Below are 26112 nucleotides of genomic sequence, written 5' to 3' on the forward strand. Positions count from 1 at the left end.
AGGACTAGAGGTAGGCCTTAAAATTCGAAAAAGCCCAGCCCATAAATAGACAGGCCAGTCCAAACCCAATTAAATGCACCTTCTCGATCAAAAACCAAAAGTACAAAAGCCCCCTTGCATCACGGCCCCCGCCACCACTCCTCTCCTCACCGGACTTTGTAGAATAACGTCAAAATAAAAGCCCTAGCCACCATCTTATCCAGAAAGCAGGCGTTTAGCGGCGGGCGTCGGTCGTTCATTGGATGCAAATAAGAAATGCCTCCGAAGCAGCAGTCAAAAACCGATTTAGCGAAGAAGCAGAAGATCGTAGAAGATAAGACCTTCGGTCTCAAGAACAAAAACAAGAGCAAAAATGTCCAGAAATATGTACAGAATCTCAAGCAATCCGTACAGCCCAAACCTGACGCTTCAAAGGCCGCCGCTAAGGTCCGATTATATTTACTTTTTTCTTTTGTCCCTTATTAATTTGTTTTCTGTTATTTCTTTTTGTGCATCTAGCTAATCTATTGCATTGATCTCTAATTTGCTTCTACTTCCATTGAAAAGTTGGCAAAGCATCTTGCTTTACTTTTTTTTTTTTTTTTTTTTTTTTTTTTTTTTAAAGTTTATTTGTGCTGCTAAATTTGATTAAGAGAGTTATTGAATTATCAGAAAAAGAAAGAGGAAGATAAGGCCAAAGAAAAGGAGCTGAATGAATTGTTCAAGGTGGCTGTTAGTCAGCCAAAAGTTCCAATTGGTAATGTTCTCTCTCTAAACCCTAATAGAATATACTATGAATAGTTGTGAGCTTCTATTATATGCATAGTTTAGTTGAATGTAGCTTATGCTAATAATTGCACATGTAATCAGGCGTTGACCCCAAGTCTATACTATGTGAGTTCTTTAAAGTGGGACAATGTGCTAAAGGTTTCAAATGCAAGTTTTCACATGATTTGAATGTTCAGAGGAAGGGAGAAAAGATCGATATTTACAGCGATAAGCGTGACCAAGGTTATTGCATAACAAATTTAGTTTGTTTGATTGTTCTCCATTTGTTATTTATGAGGATTCATTTTTTGTGGTTGTTCATGTGTATTTGGTTTTGGTTTTTCCTAGAAGAAACAATGGAGGATTGGGATCAAGAGACCTTGGAAAAGGTTGTGGAGTCAAAGAAAACGGAGTATAATCAAAATAAACCTACTGACATCGTAAGTATTCTCCTTAAAAAAAGTAGAATTGTTGTGTGGAAAACTAAAGAACATGCCAGCTTTAGTTCCTCATTATTGACTTGCAATATTCAGACTACTTTCATGCTTCACGTTTATGTGTTGAATATGAATGTTGAACTCTTGCTTCTCTTTTTGCATCCTAATTGTATTATGTACAGAATATGATATCACAGTGAGATGGCATTGGTACTTTGCTGGATATGATCTCTTTGTTTTATGAACTTTACTAAACAGAACATGTTTGTTGATAGTCCCTTTTGGCAATAAAGAAATAGTGTATTTAATATTCTGATATAAATGCTTACTTAATTAACTTAAACAACATAATTGTTGCTGGGAGCCTGGCCAATTGAGGTTGGAAATTAGAGATAAATGGTAAATGTAAATTGGACTTGTGGACCTAGATTTGTATGAGCTTATTTAAAACTTGGAAAGACAATGTATGCTGGCATAATTTCAAGCCTATTAGCAACATCAAGATGCTACTGAGAGTTTGTTTCAATTCAGGAAGGGAAAGAAAACTCCGAAAATATTACAATGAAGAGGTGAATAAATTGGATAAATCACAATGAGTTTTAGAGAGGGAAAAGAGATTGTTTTTGAATTGTTTGCAATCTCTTGTACTGAAAAAGAAACAATTTCGAGGAAGGAAAGAGGGAGAGAGGAGTATGTATTAGAAGAGATGAGATTCTTTAGGTTTGGTGCTTTATTTGGCATACATGGGTTCATGACATAGTGACATTAGGCATATGCTTACACCCACAAGGAAATCCGATAAAGCAAACATTACAAAGATATCAGCTTAGCCTGAAGAGAAGCATCGTGTCTTTGATTTTAATTTAAACTTGTGGCCATAATTTGGGCTGATATTTGTCTTGTCTTGGTGAACCTTTAGTTCATAGTTTATTCATACAACTTATATCGTTTGGGAATATATATGCAGGTTTGCAAATACTTTCTAGAAGCTGTGGAGAAGAAACAATATGGCTGGTTTTGGGTCTGCCCAAATGGTGGCAAAGATTGTCATTACCGGCATGCTCTTCCTCCAGGATATGTACTAAAATCTCAGATGAAAGCTCTTTTAGATGAAGAGGCTGAAAAGATATCAATTGAGGAAGAGATTGAAAATCAGGTGATAACATATTTCCTTGAGCTATCAATGCCGTGATTTAAGAGCAGGAATGCAGGATTTTTTTTTTTTTTTTTTTTTTTTTTTTTTTTTGGCATAGTAGTTTATACATTGTTTTCTGTCATGGCCATTTCTTTCATCATCCAGTAATTTTTAATAAAATTATTATTCTTGGTTTTAGCGTGCCAAAGTAGCAACTACAACACCTATGACTCCGGAATTGTTCATGCAATGGAAGAAAAAGAAAACAGAAGAGAGAGATGCTAGTTTGGCTGCACAGAGGGCAGATAGGGCTAAGAACGATCGAATGAGGTACTTCTTCCTCCTGTCTTTGTTGTTTTACACACTTATATGGCGCACAAATGCTCTCTCTCTCTCTCTCCTGCACGCAACATAGTAGAATGGACACAGTAACAAAGAGGGAAGAGATGTGATTACATATGTCATAGTTCATTTCATTGGTTGCTAAATGTGTTGTACTCTTCATGTTATTCCAGTGGCCGTGAGCTATTTCTATCAGATGCTAGTGTGTTTGTGGATGATGCTGAGGCGTATGAGGAATATCAAAGAGAGGAACAATCTAATGTTCCTGAAGAGAAGGTAAATTATATCAAATGATTAAAATGACTTGTTGTGGATCTCATAATTGGCCCTATCTGAACTTAGATATAATTGTTTAGGTTCAGAGAACCCGTCCCAGCCCCCACCTTTCCAACACCCATGAAAGTGCTCGCTTGAGTTTGTTTGTGTTGGAGGGGGTGAGGAACAAGGCTTTCTCCTTGTTTATCATACAGCTCAAGTAACATGGCACTTTTGCTCTGTGCCAAATAATAATCATGTCATGACACATATGTATAGGCATAATGTCATTTTGTTTGCATTGCTGCTAATAGAATTCTATATGTTTGTGAAGCATTGATGTCTCCAATGTAATTGAAGTCCCATACTTGCTTTACTGTTTGTAATCTTTAAAACTGACATGGATGTTCCTGATGAGTTGACTGTAGAAAAATGAGATATCTCATCACTGTAGAGTAAACATTTCTGTTTTTGCTCCTTCTGTGCAGGGCAATGCTAATTCTTCTGCTGATGGACCAAGTACCTCTGCTAAATCTGTTGGCAACGTTGAAGATCCAGATGATGATGATGATGATGATGACGAACTGGATATGGACGAGTTGAATGAGCTGGAAGCAAGTTTAGCAAAAACATCAATCCAAATTCAAGAGCCTGGCAGTGTCAATTAGTTTCTTAATGCAGAGTCTGCTGTCTACATGCCTTTTAAAGTGTTGACTCCATGATCCTGCTGTGAAAGGATGGCCCTGGCCTGTGACAATCTCACAAGCTGTTGATTGTGTTTTTGCAAGATCTTTTCAGAAGTTACTGAGGCCTTCCTTATTTCAGCAACACATGTTTACATGATACCTTCTATTTATCCTATATATGGATTCTGAGTCTCATTCATATTTGTGCCGCTTGGCGTATGCAATTTGTGTCTAGTTTTGATGCTGGGTCTGTCCTGTCAATAATATTAGGAAGATCATAAATGATGTAGAAGGTTGATAAATTTCTGATCATTGGAATGCTTCAGAGATGTCTCTTGTTTGAGATTTTGTGATTTGGCAGAGAAATATGTTAGTGGAAATTAGTAACAATTGATGCTATCTTAGAATTACAGCCCTGTGGTTAATTAACAAGTGGGTTATTCTCAGTAGGGGGTGTAAACGAGCTGACTTGAGCTCAAATCTGCCGGGTTTGAAGCTTAGCACAATAGAAGTTAGCTTGGCTTTAAAAAAAAAAAAAGAGCATTTTAAAATTACTGGTAGTTGTTTTTCTCTGTGAACGATGGGTTTTTTCAAGTTGAATGTTTGCCATTATTTTGAGCTAATTTAGAATTTGGATATATTGTTCATCACTATGACAAATTACCATCATCAAAATCCACTCAAGCGACAAAAAGGAAATTTTTACTGTTGATGTTGCCGTTATGCAACCCATTTTTAAGCAATAATGATTGTATAAATCCAATTGTCGTTGTGACAATTTATATTTATGAAGCAACAGAAGACATGCAAATGTTCAAAGTCCCAACTTTCAATGAATATGGACCAATTTTTGAATCAAGAAACCAATGAGTGGCAATAATTTACCCTACACAGTACTATATATGGTCTGAACTCAACACGAAATTAACTGGATAGATTTTAATTTATGTGTTCATGTTATTATCATATACCTAGTCATAAATACATCCACCAATAAAATTCTAACTTGGAAAAGGGAACATTCAAAGTTTGAATTCCCTTTCCCATTTTTTGTAAAAAATGGAAAATTTTCAATATTTTACAAAATAAACTGTGAATGGAAGTAGCTATCCGATCAGCATGGTGGTCGGGGACATCTTTCAGTAGTAGGAAAGTAGGGGCACCACCACACCACAGCACTTCTTTCTGCAAATTCATCCTTAATTTCAAGAAAATGTATGCTTAATGATTATTCATAAAGCAAGTTACTTTATTGACAATGAATAGCAATTGCTTGTCCATTTAATAAATAATAGTACTTAGTGCTCACTAACAACACAAAAGCCAAGATTAGCAAAGGATTGATGTATGCAATAGGCTGTCTAATCTTGTGGTGACAATCTTTTTGCGTCAAAAGCTCCAACAAATAACTTTCTTTAACCCTCTGTTTTTTCCTTTAAGTGCAAAGGTTCATTTGATCTTGATTTCAAAAAGCAGATGTTTTATTTGTTCTTGTTCTTGTTCTTTGTAGGGTTAGTGTTTCCAATATTTGAAATTTATAACTGTGGCATGAAAAAGAAAACTGACTTCAGCTCTGGAGGCTGAACCATCCAAGAACTTGTCAATGGACAAAGCTTTGATCAGTTGGTGGAAGAAGATCGAAGAAGAAAGCTTACGAGCAACAAATACAAATACACAATCCGAGACCTTGACCCACACGTATATGGCTTGTATTGTTTAGAGGGAACAAAGCAAAGGTTTTCCTGCCCCACATGTTCCCTCTTTTAAAATATATTTCTACCACGACGAAATGTTAGATCATCTTTGGGCTATTCTGCGAAGTGAACCTCTAATACCATTTTTTATCATCTGTCTTTAATTTCCTTGACTGTTCCTTTTATGTTCTTCCTTGACCATTACAAGCTCGTGCATTTTACGTCGAGTAATTTTTAAGTATAATTCTCGATATAAAAAAGTTTAGAATTCGAATTTTGGTCGTTTTTCTTATTAAACTTTTATTAAATTAAAATTTTCAAATTTTCTTGGATTTCACATGAGTGGATAAAATACAAATTTTCCATGAAACTAGGAATCAAAGACAATTTTATGTGCTTCCTAAAATAGGAAACTAAAAAAAAAGAAAGACAAACAAAAAGTACAGTGCTTGAAGCCAATAACTTTTTGATTCAATTCAAAAACAGCAACAACATAAACACTAATGTAAGTAATTAGGTACTTTATTCAAAATCCACCAAGTACTGATACACAACAATATCAGGAAATCACAGCAAAAGCTGGAACCAGCAAAGTTGCGAAGAAATGTTAGAAAGATATACAGTAATAGGTTCAACAGAAACAGAATTCCCATTAGAACGATAGCCCGCACTTGGTAAGGCGTAATGGAATGTAATGTGATATTACAGCTTACCAAAATGTATTCTATTAGTATTATTATTTGTGCATGGAGGTGGAGCCATTTGGTTGCTGAGGTTGATCCTCCTTTATCTTCTTTTTATTAAGGGCTTTTCCTGCTTTGGCTACCATATTGGCTAACTTAGAGAATATCTTCACCTTGATTTGGCCTCTTTTTGGAGGAAGCATATGTATCTCTGTCTTCTTGTTTTCTGGGGATTCAGTGGCTTCATCAGTAATGGCCATGTCTAGCTATCTGCAATTGGAGAAGGAAAAGCAAGCAGCAAAAGGAAAATAAATAAAAGAAAGGAAGCAATTATTTAAGGAGAGGCAGAAAGGGCAGACAAACACACATACATATATATATGTGTTTGGTTCACATTTGAAGTGACATTCTTTGGCGATGATAAGAAAATTAATAACGGAAAAAGAAAATCAAGAAATAGAAAGTTGCAAGAATTATTATTTAATATTTTTCCATGCTCCTTTATGAAAGTTTCAATAAGACATTTTGTGAGGTGTGTACAGTCATGATCACAGTACATTAGGGGTCCACCGCACGCATGGCTAACAATAGTGTTTTGGAATACATTTTGGCTTAATTAACAAGAAATGAAATTTGGCTAATCTCTGAGATTAGCTGATGAAAGATTTCATAACCTATAAATAGCGACTCAAAATGATAATCCACATTTTAGTTTTAGCAGACGATTTCTATAAAAATAGGAGCTCGACCCATGAAAAAAGAATTCGTAAGAAGGGACTGTCACGATCTCTAAAACAAGATTAATCTCATATCCAATGAATACGGGAGTACTCATGGGAAAATCTGGAAAAAAAATGAAAGATACCAAATATCTCATAAATTAACATATTGAGATGATATGTTACCGACTGCTGACTTTGTAGGTTTTGAACGTTGATTATAATTCATCTTCCATTGCATTTTCACATTCATTCACACTCATGATTATGATTCTTAAAGGCTGCAGCCCATTTTTTTACTGAAACCAGCAAGTCTTGGAATCAAAATTCTGATACTAAATTAATTTTTGAAAATTAAAAACAAGTCAAGGTCTATGCCCCATATAACATATCAACATGACTGGCTTTCTTACCATGTCAAAGCTAAGGGCTCCAATTTCTCAGTTTATTGGTTATCGTAAAGTTTGTTGTCCCCTTGAAAATGACTCAGAGGAGTTTCTGTACAAAGAAGAGCAGACATGCCTAACAGGTGTCTTCCTGCACTGAGAGAAACACAAAATTGGGTATAGTCTAGGATTTTAAAGTTTCTTTGAGGAACATAATAATTCATTTTAAGAACAAGTCTTGTAAGTGGCATGGTGAAATTGTATTGCAAGTTGACTGCAGGTGAATGTTTTTCGAACTCTCACGCGTAGAAGAACATGACAATAAGGTGATTCTCATGCCAACAATCTGATTAACATGAGAAGACCAGCCAAATCTAGCTTCCATCGGTATCTGCATCTCAACTTCAGTGCTGACTGCTCATCGCTGCGGCTGCACGTTAAAAGAAGGTTCAGTAGTGGACATTTAAGAAATTTAAAAAATAAAAATAGTTCTTCCATGTAATATGCAAATTTGAGAAACTTTTTCATCTATTTTCCTTCCACGTGCCTCAGGCCAAGGCACATTAGTAGCAATCTTCAACATTTGATCCTTTCACAAGTTCAAAACTAGCTACAAGAAAAGACAACTGCAGAAGTCTTTCATTAGTACACTCCAAAGAAATTTCTCTTTTCAACATCAACTTCTCCAACCAGTCTAAAAGATCCAGAAAGATCCAAAATGTAATTTGTTGGCCGTTCATTATTTCGTTCTTTCCATTAATAATTGGAAATAGCATTCAGGTACATACGAAGGTTTTAAACCTTAATGAAGCACAAGAATATTAACAAAAAAAAAAAAAAAAAAATTACTCTTAGTAGCTGCATTAAGTTGCAGTTCTCTGCCCTACGCTCTCTTTCTTCATTACACTTTTACAGCAAAAAAAAATTGCTTTCTTGGAAAAAGTTAACAGAACTTGAGTTGAATCACTTGATCGGATAAAGAATAGTGTAGACCAAAAGAAATGTGACTATAACAATGGCCCCAAATAGAGTAAACCTCGGACTGGTCCACAACATGAGGTTCGACCTCTCCGTTCTCTTGATAGGATCAACCTCTTCAGACAGTGGGTAGTTCGAGCGTCTAGGATTCCAAGTCACATACTTGTTTGGAGAGAACTGAGAGAAAAAGGTTTTCTTCCCCTGCTTTCTGAATTTTGACCAGGCCTTATCCCAGTCTGTTGAAAATTTATCACCTGAGGCAAGTGCAACAAATAATATTGACGTAAATTACCTCTTTTGGAATCAATATAGGAAAGTTGTATTCACATTAGACGGAGAGCACTATACATATAAAAAGAATTGTCTTTTCATTCAACAGAAGATGTGGTAATTAGTAAATATGTCAAACTAATTGCAAACAATCTTTTGCAAGCTTCCTCAAAATGTCTACACAAGTCTGGCAAAGGAAAACAACAAAACCCAGAAGGTTGCAGTACGGACATTATAAAGCCTTGCTGAGAGAGGTTTGTGTATGTTCAAAGTTTCGAACACGGGGCTTAAGCATTCCTAAGGTGATTAACATTTGCCTCGAACGATGACAATAGCCATCAATGTCAATTATGTCATAGATATAAACAAATTAAAAGGAATACTCAGTGTTTTAGTTTCACATGTATCCTATTGATTATGGATTCTAACAAGGCCCAAGAGTCATTTCCAAAGAATTGAAATCCTGAAGGAATAACAGGTTCTTCTGTTGTTCAGATTGATACTAATCAAGATAGACATAAAGGTTCTCCTTTTAGAATGCTTGTTGATTTTACTTTCACGATGACTACCACAGCGAAAGAATGAAGAATAAGAAAGACAGCCCAAATAGGGAAACATTCAATACGAACTCGTTCAATCTAAAAGTTAAAACTTGTAATTGAGTTCCAAAATTGATTTCGTATACAGAAGCTATGTTTGGTTCCTCTAGAAATAAGAATGGGATGCAATTTCCTTGATTAGGATTACATTTCTTTTAAGTACGCAAATTAAATAATCAAATTCCTGATAACAAGACGAGAGTTCAGTTAGTTAAGAGCCTACCATTGTCGTCGTTTCGGTTGGGTTGTGAAGAGTTCCTCTGAGAGCAGAAAGCTGTAAGAGGAGATTTAAATTTTTGTACTTTTGCAGACAATAAGCTATAACAGAGACGACCTCGAATATCCATTTTCTTAGCATCCAAACAGAAATTCAAGACTAGGCTCACTGGTATTGGCATATCCCCATTACTAAGAGCCAATGGATGTTTGGCCCTCTCTTATCCGACTCCTCTCATATTCCACCATATATTCTGGGAGAATGACACGTGTCATATTTGTATCTTTCTGGGACCCCACCCGAAATCAAAGTGGTCCGTCCATTCACCGAATTGGGCTAAACTAAATTGGGCCTTGGATAGGATGTCTAGTAGGCCTACGTTGTTATTTGGTTTACCGCTATTTGGTAATATCGTTTCGTCTGTGTCCATGTCCATGTTTGATCATGGTCGGTCGGCAGGTAGCTTCGCCTAGCTCTCTCATCACAAGTGGAGATCATCCCACCACGTGTCTCGCGAACGTGGGTCCCTGCTTATTGTTTATTAGTGCGTATTTCACGATTCACCGCACGAGGCGGGAGATCAATTTTTGGCCGTTGGATGATTTGGTTGTTGAAACGGCAGGGATTAAATGCTGGCCACTAGTGTTTACGCGATTTTATTAGTGGACTAGAAAGAAAGACTGCAATGTAGCTTTCTGTAATCTGTGGTGGGTCCATTTGCCGATTTGTTGCTGTGGTTCCAAACCATCACTGATTCTCCGCGTCGCGGGCTAGCTAGTCCAGGTTACTATCGGAGGTGAAATAGCAGATAAGAAGGAATCATTTATTTATTCATTTAATGCTCCGTTGCTAAAACCAAACAAATTTATATACAAATAGATAAATTAAACTTTCAATATCAAAATCGAAGTTGAATTTACTGCGAACACCGAATCGATTCAGTTCAATATATTTTTTCAAATTTTAATAACTTTGGTTGTATTGAAATCTAACTGATTGCATTTGATGAAATAAAATTGAATTACCTTAAAACTTCAAATTAAATCGAAATAAATTGAAAATCGAAATTGTAGTCGACGAACCAACCGAATTCAACAATGTTAGTTTGATTCAAATTTAGTCACCTTGATTACCACCAAACAATCAATCTTCTAAACTCTAAGACTATCTAATTTGGCCAAAGATAATTTTTTTGTATAATTAATCCCAATTTTGCATTAAATGTTAAAAAATTAAAGGTTTAGCAAAAATAAAGTAAATAATATTTTTTAGCTAAAGGATTTATTAGTTAAAAATATTAAATATTCTCTAGATATTTTTTATAGATATTTTGTTTCATATTACATATTTCTTATGTGGTTTTATTTTAACAAACTCAATTAGTTTTTAATTAGAATTTAATTGTGAGTGCTGTTAAAATTGTTAAGATGTGAAACTCGTAGGTAAACCGGTAAAATATAAAATCCATAACTCGTGGAATGTATAAAATATCACATTTCATTATTTGATTGAAAAATAAAACACATTAATATAAATATTATTTTTGAAATAAAATTTTAGTATTTATATAAGACGATGAAATCTCACTCTCTGATTTAGAATTTCTATTTCAAAATGATAAAATTGAAATCATAATATTATAATTTATCATCAATTAAACAAATATATTTTAATAAATTAATGAAATATTTAAAATTTACCACTTAAATTTTATTAATCCAAATAAATTGTAAAGGTAAATAAAAATATACACTGTATAATTTGAAAAATTGATAGCGATGGGGGATGGTTATTTAATAATTCAATATATATAGTGTCTTTTCACACAAATGATTGGATCATTCGTCGAGTAAAAGAAGAGACCAAGGAGAATAAAATCGGCGTAGACGAGGAGATGGTAACATGAAGTGGACGATTAAATGAAAGGTCTGAGATCGCTCTTCAGTCTCCCCCACATCTGCCCAGCTCGCCAGGAAAAACTTGGCCATTTCTGTGTCGTTACGCTTGCTCAACCAAACTCGCAGCAAAAAACATCTCTCTCTCTCTCTCTCTCTCTCTCTTCCTCTTTCTTCACAGAATTCCCAATCTATGGTTTGTTTTTCAAATACTGTACCAAGGAAATGATCAACAGCAACGCAGCCTCCTCGCCTGCGAAGCCGCCTCCACCTCCGCCTACTCAACCGCCACAATCAATGGCCATTTCATCATCTACAGCTACCACATCATCAACCGCACCACCTACGGCTGATGGCTCAGGCAAGAAGGTGAGGAAGCCCTACACCATCACCAAGTCCCGCGAGAGCTGGACCGAAGAAGAGCACGATAAGTTCCTCGAAGCTCTTCAGCTGTAAGGCCCTCATTTTCTCTTTTCTATTCTTCTGTCTCTTTGTTTATATTGAATCAAGCACTAGCAAAATAATAATAATTATTATCATAGTTTAGAAGCATCGGCTACTTCGGCAATTCTATTCATTTGCATAATTGATCTTTATGTCCCGAGCTTTAAGCTATTTGCTGAGATATAGATTATAATTTTGAGTATTTGGGGGATTGTAATTCAATTGGAAAGTTCAATTGCAAACTTCGAGTATAGTATTGGACTGTTGTTTAATACTTTATAGGTGACAAATTATAGTACACTTGATAGGTCGTTCGAATTAGCTGAACCTTAATTTGACTTTAATTAGTAATTACTTTCAATTCCCTGGCAATTGTGTAGCTTTCATTTTTTTTGCATTGCGTTTCTTTCTTTTTTCTATTGGTTATAGGAGTTGCTTTGTGCAAATTGAATAAAATGAAGCATGTCATGCTTTTGTTAGTCTGTAGAACATTTATTCGATGGAATTGAGTCCTGAATTTAGTAGCACTTTGCCTTTTCATTTAGGTTTGATCGTGACTGGAAAAAGATAGAAGATTTTGTGGGTTCAAAGACAGTGATCCAGGTTTGAGTTTTGTTTCTCTTGTTTGCAGGTTATCTTTTGGGAGTTCATTTACTGATTATTTGCCTTTCTAGATTCGGAGTCATGCACAGAAATACTTTTTGAAGGTCCAAAAGAATGGGACAATTGCACATGTCCCTCCTCCCCGCCCCAAGCGCAAAGCAAGTCATCCTTATCCACAAAAGGCATCTAAAAATGGTTAGGCTTTCTCATTAATTGATGGTTCATTTGAATGTAGCTTCAGAGAATCACATGGTTGATAGGCTGACATGTTATGTCATATGTTGCAGTTTTAGTTCCACTCCCAGCATCCATGGCATACACTTCTTCAATAAATACACTTGCACCTGGATATCCTCCATGGGATGACACTTCCTTGCTAATAAATACTGCAACAAGCAAAATTATGCCATCACAAGACGAATTTACAAATCTTCAGGGGGCTGAAGGCATGTATATTGCTTTCTGTATTGTTTTCTCATTATTTTATTAGTAGACTGTCTTTTATAATGGGAACTTTCCAGCACTTCTTATGCCATTCAAAATTACTGATTCAGCTGATATTGGATCAAAGGGCGTAGCAAGTTTAAGTAACAATAACATTAGCAGCATGGGGAACCTACGTAGAAAACTGCCAAGTTCTGAGATACCAAAACAAGCGAAAAAGGCTCCTGTGCTTCATGGTAATATCCTAGACTAACATCATCTGTTCTCCACACAGAATGTAGAAAGAAAAAGGGCTTTTTCATTTCCATTGATGGTTTGCAGGTTTGCCAGATTTTGCTGAAGTATATAGCTTTATTGGGAGTGTCTTCGATCCAGACACAACTGATCATGTTCAAAAGCTCAAGGAAATGGATCCTATAAATTTTGAAACTGTAAGTTACATAGAACTCAATGAAGGTGGTTTAATTGCCCATATTTTTCCAATGATACTGCGCAAAGATAATTATTGGCATGCTCAGATAAAGAAAAAAAAAAAAAAAAGGAAAATGGTCAAATGGCCTGGTATGGTGGTGGAAAGTGACTAATTTGTAGATTAAGTCTGCAGATTTTTCCATACTTTTGTCCCACAATGATTAAAGATGCCTCATGCACCACCTGCACAAACTTGTTATAATTTGCACTAGGCACATGGAGTGATAGCATCTGTTTGAGAACTGATATAAGGAATTACATATCGCTGATGTCACCAATCTCTTGCATGCTCGAACTTAACTGAGAATCAAAATGAACACATGAGAGTAGCAATTATTTCATACACTATAACATGGTACCCTCTAATTTTCTATTTTATTTAGAACAAACTTTGGTAGGGAAAGAACCTTCCATTAGTGGTATAGTCTCTTTTGAAGTTTATTCTGACATGGAAGTATAATGATTTTCAAAAGCCTTGTAATTCTGATCAGAGTCTCAGATATGGTTGATGGTGTGAGTTTAATGAGATTCTTTGGTCGTGAATGTCAGCCTAGCTTGTCCATCTGTCATCATGGTTAATAAAGTATGGTATTTAATGCTTTGCATTAGATGATACCCTGATATTTTTTTCTCAGTCATGTACTATCCAGAATTGGAACTTTCTTGAGGTGTATCAATCAAAGTTTATGTTCTAATATTGTAGGCAGAGACTGTGTCCTAATTTGGCTAACCACTGTGAATTTGTTAATTTGTTTATATGATTCTCTTGTTTTTGATTCAAATTTATGTTTACTTAATGCCATTTGCTGACTTCCAGGTTTTGTTATTGATGAGGAACCTCACAGTTAATTTGTCTAGCCCTGATTTTGAGCCAATTGTAAGTGATAATGCTTTTCTTTCTCCTGCACGATTGTAGCTCTTAACCACAGAGAATTTTTTTATGTATAAGAACCAAGCGTAATTTGTGCGTGGGAAAAAAAGAATCAAGAAACTTTGTTGTTATATTCATCCATTTTGGCTCATTGAAAGGGCCTCACTTGTAATATATTTACAGCAATTGTATAAAGTGTGGGATTTTATATATAATCAATTCTATGCATTTTGGAAATAAGGGTTTAACGTAAGTGAATGTTTAAATAGCTTCTACGACAAATAAGAGTTCACTGCCTCATGAAGTGTAGTGAATGAAATGTTTGATTCTCGTTGCCCTTAAACAGTTTCTGTACATTTTAAGTGGGGTTCCATAGGTTTCTAAAAGTACAACAGTGTATAGAAGAAAAGTAAACAAACAAAAATGTCCAAGGTATATATTTTAACAAAGATTGTGACTATTTGCTCCAAGCCATGTATTCAAGTGCAAAGTAAGCAACTAGTTCTATCCTAGACAAATATGTAAAATATATAGCACGACATTGTGGGAAACTATCTGAATATAGTTTCAAATTTGCAAGAACACTGTTTGGTTTACAATGTGGAATTGAGCATGTGATTCCAAAACCAACAATAATCAGCATCTGTCTTCATTATCTTCTATTACATCTCAAGCACTTTGCTTTACCTGTTATTTTGATTAGAAAATGTCCCTTAATGATATCTTTGACATATTCTTTTTCTTTATGAATTCTCTTTGGTAAGTGATTGCTCTGTAACCTTGGCTAGTTGATCTCCTTGGTTAATTCAGAGAAAGGTCCTGTCATCATGTGACATTAATGTGCTGGGAGTTACTGCCAAGAACCAAACTAATGATATATCAACTTGAAGTTTTTGCTACTCACAGCTTGCTGACTGGTGAGTGTTTTATTATTCTTCTGGTTATTCTCCATTGCTGTACCTCTATATACCATTTTTCCTGACAACATTCATTCTTTGCAGTAGGGACCAGGTGATGTGTAGCCAGAATGTCTTGCTCCTTCACTGGAATTAGTAGTGCCTAGCTCGGAATATCAGTAGAGGCAAAGCACAGCAGCCGCAGCCAACAAATGGCTGTGAGTGGAAGAAAGTTATATAGTGAATTCTAATGTCTGCAACTGCACCGAACTTAATTTCCACTGATCTCTGTAGGAAGGGTCGTTCGTATTCTGTACATGATGGGTTCTTCAACCAAAAGTGTGTATATCTTGCGAGGTTTACTTGGTTGCTATTTAACCATTCATTAATATAGTGTCATATCCACGTGTAACTATGAGATTGAACACATTACAATAGGAAAGCCTTAGACATGTTGATGTAGGTAATCAAGTAGTTTTGTATACTGTTGTTTTTCCTTTCTTATTTGTTGTTTCTTCAGATGTATTATGTTTGTTAGAGAAAGCTAAATACATTCATTCCTACTGATATTTTGTCAAGATTGTTACTAACTATTTCTTTTATTGGTGAAATATACGATGATTGAAAATTTGAAATCTATAAAATTAGGTAGTTATATAAGTGAAACCACTAATAAGAATTTAGTGTCGTCACTAGCGATAATTGCAGTTGTAAATTTTGAGATGTATGCACGAGTGAGCTGCAAATCAGAGCCAATTAGCCTAATGCGTAGGAAAGAAAATGTTATTCTTTTTCATACATTTGTGTCATCTATAGACTAATTAACAACGATTCTCTCTCTATGAGCATCCATATTTTGCAAACCTTAATCTAAATAAGGATTTAACATAACTAATCACCTTAGAGGTATTAAGAAATTTAAAACCGTACCTGAAATTATGAAGGTTTGAGTTCAAATATTATTCATTTTTCCGGACATTGCCCGACAAAATGCTTTTCTTTTTAGGCTCCGCCCAAACACAACAAGTCCAGCCCATCCGTAAACTAAGCCCAAACTTTATGTCTTCTAACAGAAACTGCTTATACGCGTTACCAAACACTCAGAAACGCTTGAACCCTAAAATCCCACTATAAATACTCTCAAATGTTTATTTGCCTTTTCTCTAACCCAAAACCCTAGTTTTCTCACTTCCCTGCACGCACAGATCAAAGAGCACGATGGCCGCTGCAGCTGCCCGTCCTCTTGTCTCCGTACAATCCCTCCCTTCCTTAAATGATATGGCAACGGATTCCGCTTCCACCGTTCCCCTTCCCGATGTTATGAAGTCCTCAATTCGACCTGACATCGTTAACTTCGTCCACTCCAACATATCCAAGAACAGCCGCCAACCATATGCAGTGTCCAGACGCGCCGGACACCAAACCTCTGCCGAGTCCTGGGGTACTGGACGTGCTGTCTCCCGTATTCCCCGTGTTCCTGGTGGTGGTACTCACCGTGCGGGCCAGGGTGCTTTTGGAAACATGTGTCGTGGTGGACGCATGTTTGCACCTACTAAGATCTGGCGCCGCTGGCACCGTAAGATTAATGTGAATCAGAAGAGGTACGCGGTCGTTTCAGCTATTGCTGCTTCAGCTATCCCTGCTTTGGTTATGGCTCGTGGCCATAAGGTTGAATCGGTCCCGGAGATGCCACTTGTCATTTCTGATTCAGTGGAGAGCGTTGAGAAAACATCTGGCGCCATCAAGGTGCTTAAGGAGATTGGAGCTTTTCCTGACGCTGAAAAGGCTAAGGATAGTCATGCGATCCGGCCTGGTAAAGGTAAAATGAGGAACCGGCGGTACATTTCCCGCAAGGGTCCCCTGATTGTCTATGGGACCGAGGGAGCCAAGCTTGTCAAGGCTTTTAGGAACATTCCAGGAGTTGAGGTGGCGAATGTAGACCGCTTAAATCTGTTGAAGTTGGCACCTGGTGGCCATCTTGGGCGTTTTGTTATTTGGACCAAGTCTGCTTTCGAGAAGCTGGACTCGATCTATGGCTCTTTTGAGAAACCCTCAGATAAGAAGAAGGGTTATGTGCTCCCCAGATCTAAGATGGTTAATGCTGATCTGGCTAGAATCATCAACTCTGATGAGGTGCAGTCAACGGTGAAGCCTATCAAAGAAGGGGTTAAGAGAGCTCCTCTTAAGAAGAATCCCCTTAAGAACTTAAACTCAATGTTGAAGCTCAATCCGTATGCTAAGACAGCTAGGAGGATGTCCCTTTTGGCTGAGGCCCAACGCGTCAAGTCTAAGAAGGAGAAGCTGGAGAAGAAGAGGAAACCAGTCACCAAGGTATATCTATTCTCTTTCATTGTCTACATTTGTGTAATTAGTACTTTGCATATGTTATTACAATCTGTGATTTATTTTGAATGTTGGTATCCGATAGTTGTCCACATTTGTTGAATTTGCTGAGTAATTGTTTAAGTAAAGTTGTTTGTCAGATTTCTATATTGCATTTTGGTTCGATTATTACATAGTTGTATCTGCTAGACTTTGAATTTTGGTAATCTGGATGTGGGTAATCAAATTGTTTATTATAGTGTCAATGTGTTAGAAACTTAGAATCTATGAAAATATTTTAACATAGTCTTTTTAACTTATTAGGCTTATGTGCATACGAATGGCATTTGACTTATTTTTAAGTCTCATTAACATTGTTCCATCTGAGGTTTAGTGTAGTTTGTTTTATCCTAGTGTGTTGTTGAGTTGAATACGCTTTCTGTTTACCTGCTCCATTCAATGTTGCATCGGCCCTTTACAACTCTAAACATCATGCCATGATGCGATCTGATTGCACCTCTAGATATTTAATTGTCTTTTTTGCATCTCTAAATTTTATTTGCTTTATAGGTTTTATTTTTTCTGATCACATGATGGTGTAGTATGCTCTTATTATATTATGTATTGCTGCTTATTTCCTTAATTCTGGTTTATGTGAATTCCACTGCTTGCTAATTGACCTTGTGTTTCCCTTCTTCCTATGAACCTACCAGGAGGAGGCCGCTGCAATCAAGGCAGCAGGCAAGGCATGGTACCAGACCATGATTTCGGACAGTGACTACACTGAATTCGAGAACTTCTCCAAGTGGCTGAATGTTAGCCAGTAATTTATTTTTCTGCATTACAAGTCGAGGAACAGATTTTGTTTGTTATGATTTTCAATTTCTTTTGTTATGTTATGAATTTGGACATGGTTATGGATAGGTGGGAAGGAATGGAGGGGTATGATTGCATTTTCAACTTTCTGTTCTCCTTCCTGCCATCTTGTCTTGTTTGGTTAGGTAAAAGATTCACATTTGAGGTAAACACTGAGATTAAAAAATTTTCCCTCTTTACTTGGTTGTGATGGTATATTACTTTGTGCTTCGTAGTTAACAGTAGGCTATGAATTGCAAAAATGTCTTCAACCCTTCTATTTTAATACTTTGCATGTTATTTTGCATTTGCAACCTCAGTTCGTTAAAATTGACAGAAGCCTTTTTTAATATTCTGCTTTTATCGAATAAGCTTGTCTTGCTACATATAGTGATGTAATTTGAGTTTTTGATTTCAATTTTACTTAGACTGGTATTCCCCTACTTCTGAATCTCGACGGCTTTTATGCCCTAGCACATTCCTTGTCGAAATTAATTGTATTAATCCTGAATGCTGAAGTTTATTTTTGGCTGATAGAAGCTTCTGAGCTCTACGTCAAAGTTAAGGTCTATTTCACCTTCTTTGTGAGAAGCATGCTTAAGTTAAATGATCCTTTTTACTTGAAAAATGCTATAGATTTTGTTTAATATTGGTTTGTTTTTATTTCTGCTTATATTTCTATATCGTTTGTCATTGCGGTATATATATATATATATATATATATATATATATTGGCGTATGGGTGTTGTATGCTGCAGCTTTGTTTTACTGATAAAAAAAGGATTGGCTATTGGGTAATTAAATTTCACATCAAAGGGAAAATGTGTTCAGTCTGTACTCTTTCAGCAACCGATTTTGATTTGAATCACAATAGTTAATGGCAGAGGAAATATGTTTTTATTTGTTAATAATGTGATTAGCAGTGAAATATGAAATATCTAGCAGCTTATGGTATTTCTTGCTTCCTATAATTACACGCGGAGATGAGAGCTACGGCCAAATATTTACATTTTCTGTGGTTTCTCCTTTTTGTTGAATGTTTGCGTTTATGAATTTGGTTCCCATGCTCACTCATGCCTTGTAACGAAAATCTGAGGTCATATTTATTCGATGAATCACATGAATTCCGTTTTATGTAGTCTTTCTGTGTGGGCATTTTATCAGGGCTACGCCTTCTGGGCCCTGATTCGGAATTGGAGGTCATAACTTTTTAGCTTTTGGCCCATACAATTCTAGTGACCATTTTTCTACTATTCATTTCTGTACAGATGATGTCAGAAAATTATTCCAATTATCTCATTAAATTGTAGTTGATTTGTTATGTGGGAGCCTTTGACTGTCCTATTCCTACCTAATCAGCTTTCTTGAAACATCTTTAATAGAAATAAGTATACAGTGTTTGTATCCACTAAGCTAAAAACCAAATTTAGAAGAGAAGAAAAAGTTGTTTGGCGTGTAGACGATAACGTGTCCACTCCAACCATTAGCACATATATGTAGATATATATGTGAGCAAAATGGCAATAGAATACTCTCCTTTATCTTAATGAAAGTTTAACTATTTTCAGGTTCTCATCTTAGCCGATATTCTTCTTGTCTGTTACTGTTACTACAGTTAAGTACTTCCCTTTGTCATTATCAAATAACTATTTCAATCATTATATTAATTACATCGTAAATGTTTCTTTTGTTCGCGTTTGAGTTGTGAATAAGATTCATTTTAACAACGTTGATTTTAGATTTAGATTTTTTAAATTATTTTCTTAAAAAATTAAAAAAAAAAAGAGTAAATTAATTAATCAAAACAGTAAAAAAAAAAAAAAGCAAATTTGAAGAAGGGAATTGCTTAGTGCTATATTTGGATATATTCGATATAATTTATTAATATGAAAGTTGTTCCTTAAACTTTGCACTTTTTAGCTAAATTCTCTAACCAACCATATTCTATTCTATCACTATCAAATAATACCCACAAAAGTTTAGAAGAGGAGTCTCTTTTGGCTATGTCTATCACCTAATATCACTTCCCATTTCTCAATTAAAATATTAAAACTATCCCCACTATATAATTGCCATTTGCAAAGTCAATTTCAATAAAGCCAAGTGCTTAATGATTCTTCAAAATATCTTTTCTCCATTTCAACTATTTATTTATTTATTTATTTATTATTTATTATCATAAGAACAAATTAGCTACTACATCTATCAAAAAATTACTACAATTTAGAATTATCAAACATTAATTCTTTAATTTTAGTGATAAGGGTTCTATTATTTCACATATCATAACCTTTTCTTCCCATGAATTTCTTGATTTTGATAAGGGAAAAAAAAAAGTTTATATTATGATTGAATAATATCAAGAAAATAGTACCAAACTCCCTTTTTTAATTAATAATTATTCATTCAACCAATAATATTGCAATTCCTGATCCTGGTAAGTATGGAATGAAATTATCCATTCAATAATACATTAACACTTTCTCAACAACCCAACCTCCCTTCTTTTTTTTCCCTTAAAGTCATTAATTAAAGAGGATGGGATGGGAATGGAATTATCAATTTTTATAAAAAAAAAATATGAAATTAAATATTTATGGAATATATGTAAATTATTTAATTATTTAATAAGTATTTTCACCCATTTTTATTATCTAATACTTATTCGTAAAAGAAGATGAAAGCCAGGTAAAAAAAAATTTGTCCACGTGATGGATATGATAAGAAGCATTGTGGGAGAAAAGTTGAAACAAACGACAAGCAATGAAAGGTTTAATGAGATCGGGACCCATAATTTAGTGACAGTTGGCATCGTTTTGGGTTGTAGACGACGAGTACGGATATTGCCCCTAAGATTTCACACTTCACACCTTACAGTCCACATGGCCAATTGCAATGCACATTTACATATGATCATCACCATCCAAATTCACTTTTAACTCAATTCCTTAATTTTAAACGTAAAGGTTTCTTTTATTTTTTAATATATTAAATGATTCAATATCTTAAAGTTGGAATTTTGTTTTTGAAATTTTAATTTTTAATTAAAATATAATAATTAATAATTAATTTCAAAAATTTTGAGTTAATTTTCTTTATTTACTAAGAAATCAAATGGATTAAAATAATAAAATTAAAAAACTCGAGAACTCACTTGAGAGATTTATTCACGTTACATTCCATTGATAATAATATAAATTATTTTTATAAACAGAAATTATTGAGATTCGAGGCGCCCGTGCTCGAATTGCTCCATATATATATATATATATATATAATTAATTTTAAAAAATTTAAAATAATATTACTGTTTTGTCCTCTGTGAATATATGTTCACTAACACTCTCTTTCGAATGTCTCAATTTTTTTATTTTAAAATAATTATTCACCTTATTAATTTAGAATTTTATTAAATTAATGTTAGAGTCTTCAGAAAAAAAAAAAAAAATCAGAAATAGTAAGAAGAAGAAGGAGTGGGTATTTTTTATAATAATTTAAGATCCTATATTTGCCAAACAGCACAGCTACTTGCTCTTCTCATACGTCCCATCCACTCTTTTGTACTCTCTCTTTCTCTCTTTCTGCTCTTTCCTCCATAGCCATCTCGCCAAAGCTCTTAACCCTCTCCTTTCTTTCAAACAAGAAGTGGAAGAGCCGGCCGTCCTTCGTGTAGCCGGCGACAGACTATAAAAATCTTCTCTGCACCAGTACACTACAGAAGAAGCAGCTACATGCTCTTCTCTCTCTCTCTCTCGATCGCATCAACTCTGATTTTACAGCTATAGCCTACTAATACTTGCACCGCTTAGAACGCTGTCCAATTAGGCTTGGAAACTACGTAAATGTTGGATCTTAACCTTTCTGTGGTTTCTGCTAATTCCACCTCTGGTTCTTTGGAGATGGCGGGAGAGACCGGTGGGGCTACTAACAAAAAGAAAAACATTCTAGAAGTTTCCTCTAACCAAATGGAAAGTTCTGGTAGCTTCAATTCCTCTTCCATCGTCAATGCCGGAGACGAGGACTCCTGCTCTAATGGCGAACCTTGCGGCTACACTTTCAGCATCTTAACTAATGACCAGGCGAAAGTATTTGACGACGATGATGATGATTGCGCCCGTGGCCGGACTATACAGTTCTTTCCGGTGGACGGCCCGTCGTCGGATTCCATGAAGAGGCAGTGGTTGGATCTTGGGGGTAGGGATATGGTGGCGCAGGTGCAACAGAGGCCACCGGTCAAGAAGAGTAGGCGTGGGCCCAGGTCCAGAAGCTCACAGTATCGTGGAGTCACCTTTTACCGGAGAACTGGGAGATGGGAATCTCATATTTGGTAAGTTATTTATTTAGTAAATCTGAAATAGTTTCTTGTTAACTTGGGGCTTTGTTGCTTGTATTGTGTCATTTTGTATCGGCTTTGAAGTGAATGTATGGTCTGGGCTTTGTATGCAGGGATTGTGGGAAACAAGTCTATTTAGGTAAATTGATAAGACTCATTTTGAATCTTTTTGTTCTTTTTCCATTTTCAATTTTTGCCCAATATTTTGGAGTGAAGTTTTATTTTGCTTGTTAATTGGAACATTATGTTGTGAATGTGGTGTTTTAATTCTTGCAGGGGGATTTGACACCGCACATGCTGCTGCGAGGTAATTATGCTAATCAAATAAGCGACACTAAAATGTTGGTTATTATCTACAATAGTTAGGCAAACATGTTGTGGGCCTTATTGGTTTAACTTGACTGTTGATTTTCAGAGCATATGATCGAGCTGCAATTAAGTTCCGAGGGGTTGATGCTGATATCAATTTCAGTGTGAGCGACTATGAAGAGGACATTATGCAGGTGGGGATTGATGCATTTGTCACATAAAGGAATTTGATCAGTGTGTTTCAAAATATTATTATTATTATATATTTTTTTTTTTTTGTGCTTACTATTGATTGGTGTTTTGCAGATGAGCAATTTTACAAAAGAAGAATTTGTGCATATTCTGCGGCGCCAGAGCACCGGATTCTCCAGAGGTAGCTCGAAATATAGAGGAGTGACACTGCATAAGTGTGGACGATGGGAAGCTCGTATGGGCCAATTTCTGGGAAAGAAGTGAGAAACTGCATTCTCTGTTTCACATATATCTAGTTGATGTCTTTGTTACTGTTATTGTCACTGTTAATTTTGGTAAGAACTTGAAATGTGCAGGATTGAATTAAAACTATGGAAATATTAGTTCTTTTATGAGGCTGTATTGCTTGCTTGCTTGCAGGTACATTTATCTTGGGCTATTTGACAGTGAGATAGAAGCTGCAAGGTCTTAGTGTTCATAAACTAGTCTTTTGTTTTCTTTTAGAAACAATGTGTTAATTTGTGATGCGACAACTTATGTTTCAATTCCTTGAGATGTTGCTTTTTTTTTTGCTAACCAGGGCCTATGATAAGGCTGCCATCAAGTGTAACGGAAGGGAAGCAGTCACCAACTTTGAGCCAAGCACATATGAAGGCCAAATAATATCAGAGGCCAATAATGGAGGTACTAATTGTTGTTGAACATTGAGTTGAGCTTGACTTCACATAGGGAAATGCTTTATATAAGAATCTACTATGACACTGTCTTTTCTACAGATGGCAATCAAAATCTTGACCTAAACTTGGGAATTGCTCCCCCTGATATATCTGAGAGCCAAAAGATAAACAGAGAGATGGATACTTTTCATTTTCAGAGTAGCTGGGATGGCAGGTCTATTGACAGGGGACCATTGGTAATACTTGTATCATTTCTGATCTCATGGCTATGTGTTCGTGACTTTGTCTTCTCTGGAGAATTTCCTTCATAATCTCCATTGAAGAATTTGGTTGAGGTCTTGGATTAGCTTACTTTTACTCTTCTTTTACAGATTATAAACTCTGCTTCCGCAACATTCAAGGATGAACTGCCATATGACCCTCCAATGGCACCTGAGCCCCCTGCTTTATGGGGTGGCTTAGATACCAATTTCTTTCCCATCTGTAAGGTAATTTACTTTAATCTATTTTTCTCTTAGTAACATGTTTAGTTTGCTGGTTTGTCTTGGCAATACTAATTCTAAATAAATTTTAAAGGTTTTTGCACATGCACTTGAAGTGATTGTGGTATGATGCCCATCAGCTTGCACAATGAGCTTCTTGCTCACTTTTATTTGTATTTTCACCTCATAGGACCTGTTTTCACGGTACCCATGTTTGTAGCTTACTGTGAAATGCAAGTAAAAATTTGATGCATCGCTGTAACCACTGGAAGCTTTTATGATTCATCTAGTTGAAGCAGTAAAGACCCAGAAATAGCCATTCATTCACCCCTGTTAAATTTCATTACCTCTTGTGATCACAGGAAAGAGCAATAGATAAGAGGATGGAAGTAGATTCATTGCCAAATTGGACATGGCAAAGCCAAGGTCCATATGGTGGGGCAAATCCACTGCCTCTCTATTCTACTGCAGCATCATCAGGATTCTCACCTTCAACAATTACCGTACCTTCAGCAGCTTCCGGTCAATTTCACTTTCCAAATTCAGCAATTCTCCACCGCCATTTTTCTCCTTTCCGTCACCAACCCCAGCAACATCTTCCATTTCTGCTGTAGGTAACTAGTATACACAGTCTAACAATGGCCGGAGTCCAAAACCTTGTTTTCTGTATGGGAAGGAGGAGATGGATTGGCAAGCAAACAAAAGCCAGGAATGGTAATCATATTCATATGTTATTGCAGTTAAAAACAAGGATCATTAGATTCAGCTTTAATATTTCTTGTAAAGCTTTCATTAAAGTGGAGGGTTTGGCCTGGATGGTAAGAGGTAATCTTGAATATTTCTACCTAATCATCTGGAAACCTAGTTGTCGTTTAGCATTTATGCTTTTATTTGCATATATTAGAGATATCGCTAGACCAAGGCAGGTTGCTCATGTATCATCTCTGGTTTACTTGTAAGCTTCATCTTCAGAAGGAAAACTAAATCTCCAGAAAGAATGATCAAAATGAATATATTTGTTCAGGAATGATTGACAAATAGCTGTATTTTGATTCAAAAAATTAGTGAAATACACCTACTCTTGTATGATATTATTATTACTAGGAGGTCCAGCATTAAATAACAATGCCTGGAAGCTCCTAGTAAAATCTCAAATCCACCTCTTATCATTTTGGTCAGAAACATGATAAACTGAGCTCATTGAAAAGAGATTTGCAGTTGTAATTTCTCACATCACATTATATTAAATCAGGGCAGGAATGGATAGTTCGTAACGGAGCTAGAAGACTGAAATTGAAATAGTAGTTAGTGTAACTAAACAATGGTGCACTCAATCTACAAGCATCGACTCAAGTGGTGAGGTAATACTTAAGTTTACAAGGGGATTTTTGCAACGTAAGATATTCGATGCATAGAAAAAAAAAAAGAAATAATTATAGAAAAGATGAGCTGCAAATATTAAAACGAAAATATTCTCGTACTAAAAAAATATAAAGTTTCATATTAAAAAACATCAAAACGAGTAGTTATAAATTTCAAGACGAGAACAATTTCGTATAAAAAAGAAAGGATAACACCTATAGTTTCGTGTAAAAAAAAAAAGGATAACATCTCGTATCAAAAAATCTCAAAACGAGAATAGTTTCGTGCAAAAAGGATAAGGTCTCATACCAAAGACGTGGGATGATAATAATAATAATAATAATAATAATAAAAAGAAGGTAAGGTGCAAACTCAAAATCAGTTGATGGTGAATGACAAACAATTGAATTGTGTAGTCGTTGTTGTCCTAGAGTAACTTAATTGTAAACCACGTGTAAAAGAAAGGTCAGTTGGTCGATAGGGCCCTCTTCTTGAGCTTAGTTAGTAGTAAATTCCGCATTCCTCGGCTTTAAGACAGTACTACGAGACCCTTCAAAAAAGAGTGAGAGAAAGGTCTGATGTACTTTACATGTATTAATAGTACTAGTAGTAAACAAGGACTTCCATTAATGCTAGGCTTTTCATCGACCCCCATTTTTGTACTACTTGGGTCCTCTCCTTTTGTTTGTTGGGGTCTGTGTAAGGGAAGGGAAACCTTACCTTTCCTTTCCCTGTTGGTAAAATATTCATGGTAATAAATAAAGCTGAGCTCTGCCCATGCAATTCCAAGGTTTGCTATTTGTGGCCA

The 26112-nt window shown here is 35.6% G+C and overlaps 5 protein-coding genes across 10 annotated transcripts; 4 read left to right on the top strand and 1 right to left on the bottom strand.

The window, feature by feature from the left end:
• Positions 1–108: 108 nt before the first annotated feature.
• Positions 109–3945, top strand: LOC105642157 (Zinc finger C-x8-C-x5-C-x3-H type family protein). 2 transcript variants are annotated; one of them, XM_020682507.2, is made up of 8 exons: positions 109–426; positions 652–736; positions 850–990; positions 1099–1187; positions 2152–2340; positions 2519–2649; positions 2835–2937; positions 3405–3945. In XM_020682507.2, the coding sequence occupies exons 1-8, from the start codon at positions 256–258 to the stop codon at positions 3582–3584; spliced, it is 1089 nt and encodes a 362-aa protein (XP_020538166.1). In that variant the 5' UTR covers positions 109–255; the 3' UTR covers positions 3585–3945. The 2 variants fall into 2 exon arrangements, with proteins under 2 accessions (XP_020538166.1, XP_012082260.1); XM_012226870.3 differs by having other exon boundaries at positions 110–426; positions 1096–1187.
• A 3849-nt stretch (positions 3946–7794) lies between these two features.
• On the bottom strand, positions 7795–9369 carry LOC105642159 (2,3-bisphosphoglycerate-independent phosphoglycerate mutase). The gene is made up of 2 exons (XM_012226871.4): positions 9155–9369; positions 7795–8316 (listed from the first exon to the last, which is right to left on the bottom strand). Exons 1-2 carry the CDS (start codon positions 9327–9329, stop codon positions 8048–8050), a joined length of 444 nt encoding a protein of 147 aa, XP_012082261.1. The 5' UTR covers positions 9330–9369; the 3' UTR covers positions 7795–8047.
• Positions 9370–10998: 1629 nt separating this feature from the next.
• Positions 10999–15350, top strand: LOC105642160 (protein REVEILLE 8). 5 transcript variants are annotated; one of them, XR_001047280.4, is made up of 9 exons: positions 10999–11495; positions 12033–12090; positions 12162–12285; positions 12378–12536; positions 12645–12770; positions 12856–12965; positions 13823–13882; positions 14665–14793; positions 14878–15350. XR_001047280.4 is itself a non-coding variant. In XM_020682556.3 (9 exons), the coding sequence occupies exons 1-8, from the start codon at positions 11068–11070 to the stop codon at positions 14762–14764; spliced, it is 1143 nt and encodes a 380-aa protein (XP_020538215.3). In that variant the 5' UTR covers positions 10999–11067; the 3' UTR covers positions 14765–14793; positions 14881–15350. The 5 variants fall into 5 exon arrangements, 3 of the variants coding, with proteins under 3 accessions (XP_020538215.3, XP_012082262.3, XP_089574403.1); XR_001047281.4 differs by having other exon boundaries at positions 14881–15350; XM_020682556.3 differs by having other exon boundaries at positions 14687–14793; positions 14881–15350.
• A 573-nt stretch (positions 15351–15923) lies between these two features.
• Positions 15924–18149, top strand: LOC105642161 (large ribosomal subunit protein uL4). Its single transcript, XM_012226875.4, has 2 exons — positions 15924–17103; positions 17808–18149. The coding sequence occupies exons 1-2, from the start codon at positions 15991–15993 to the stop codon at positions 17919–17921; spliced, it is 1227 nt and encodes a 408-aa protein (XP_012082265.1). The 5' UTR covers positions 15924–15990; the 3' UTR covers positions 17922–18149.
• Positions 18150–21463: 3314 nt separating this feature from the next.
• On the top strand, positions 21464–24980 carry LOC105642162 (APETALA2-like protein 3). The gene is made up of 10 exons (XM_020682572.3): positions 21464–22276; positions 22396–22421; positions 22559–22589; positions 22698–22785; positions 22898–23043; positions 23204–23248; positions 23364–23467; positions 23560–23696; positions 23832–23948; positions 24305–24980. The coding sequence occupies exons 1-10, from the start codon at positions 21792–21794 to the stop codon at positions 24554–24556; spliced, it is 1431 nt and encodes a 476-aa protein (XP_020538231.3). The 5' UTR covers positions 21464–21791; the 3' UTR covers positions 24557–24980.
• The last annotated feature ends 1132 nt before the right edge of the window (positions 24981–26112 follow it).

The sequence above is a fragment of the Jatropha curcas genome, chromosome 2 (assembly GCF_041381405.1).
Source record: "Jatropha curcas cultivar XTBG-Jc1 chromosome 2, XTBG_Jcur_1.0, whole genome shotgun sequence".
Lineage (NCBI taxonomy): Eukaryota > Viridiplantae > Streptophyta > Magnoliopsida > Malpighiales > Euphorbiaceae > Jatropha > Jatropha curcas.

Excerpts from the sequence above, each read along its gene's own strand:
- LOC105642159 (XM_012226871.4), bottom strand. The coding sequence starts at position 9,329 with ATGCCAATACCAGTGAGCCTAGTCTTGAATTTCTGTTTGGATGCTAAG. Across the intron at positions 8,317-9,154 it reads CAACCGAAACGACGACAATG|GTGATAAATTTTCAACAGAC; the intron begins GTAGGCTCTTAA and ends CACTTGCCTCAG.
- LOC105642162 (XM_020682572.3), top strand. The coding sequence starts at position 21,792 with ATGTTGGATCTTAACCTTTCTGTGGTTTCTGCTAATTCCACCTCTGGT. Across the intron at positions 23,697-23,831 it reads CTATTGACAGGGGACCATTG|ATTATAAACTCTGCTTCCGC; the intron begins GTAATACTTGTA and ends CTTCTTTTACAG. Across the intron at positions 23,949-24,304 it reads ATTTCTTTCCCATCTGTAAG|GAAAGAGCAATAGATAAGAG; the intron begins GTAATTTACTTT and ends TTGTGATCACAG.
- LOC105642160 (XM_020682556.3), top strand. The coding sequence starts at position 11,068 with ATGAAAGGTCTGAGATCGCTCTTCAGTCTCCCCCACATCTGCCCAGCT. Across the intron at positions 12,537-12,644 it reads AAATCTTCAGGGGGCTGAAG|CTGATATTGGATCAAAGGGC; the intron begins GCATGTATATTG and ends TTACTGATTCAG. Across the intron at positions 12,966-13,822 it reads ATCCTATAAATTTTGAAACT|GTTTTGTTATTGATGAGGAA; the intron begins GTAAGTTACATA and ends GCTGACTTCCAG.
- LOC105642157 (XM_012226870.3), top strand. The coding sequence starts at position 256 with ATGCCTCCGAAGCAGCAGTCAAAAACCGATTTAGCGAAGAAGCAGAAG. Across the intron at positions 427-651 it reads CTTCAAAGGCCGCCGCTAAG|AAAAAGAAAGAGGAAGATAA; the intron begins GTCCGATTATAT and ends TTGAATTATCAG. Across the intron at positions 2,938-3,404 it reads CTAATGTTCCTGAAGAGAAG|GGCAATGCTAATTCTTCTGC; the intron begins GTAAATTATATC and ends CCTTCTGTGCAG.
- LOC105642161 (XM_012226875.4), top strand. The coding sequence starts at position 15,991 with ATGGCCGCTGCAGCTGCCCGTCCTCTTGTCTCCGTACAATCCCTCCCT. Across the intron at positions 17,104-17,807 it reads AGAGGAAACCAGTCACCAAG|GAGGAGGCCGCTGCAATCAA; the intron begins GTATATCTATTC and ends TGAACCTACCAG.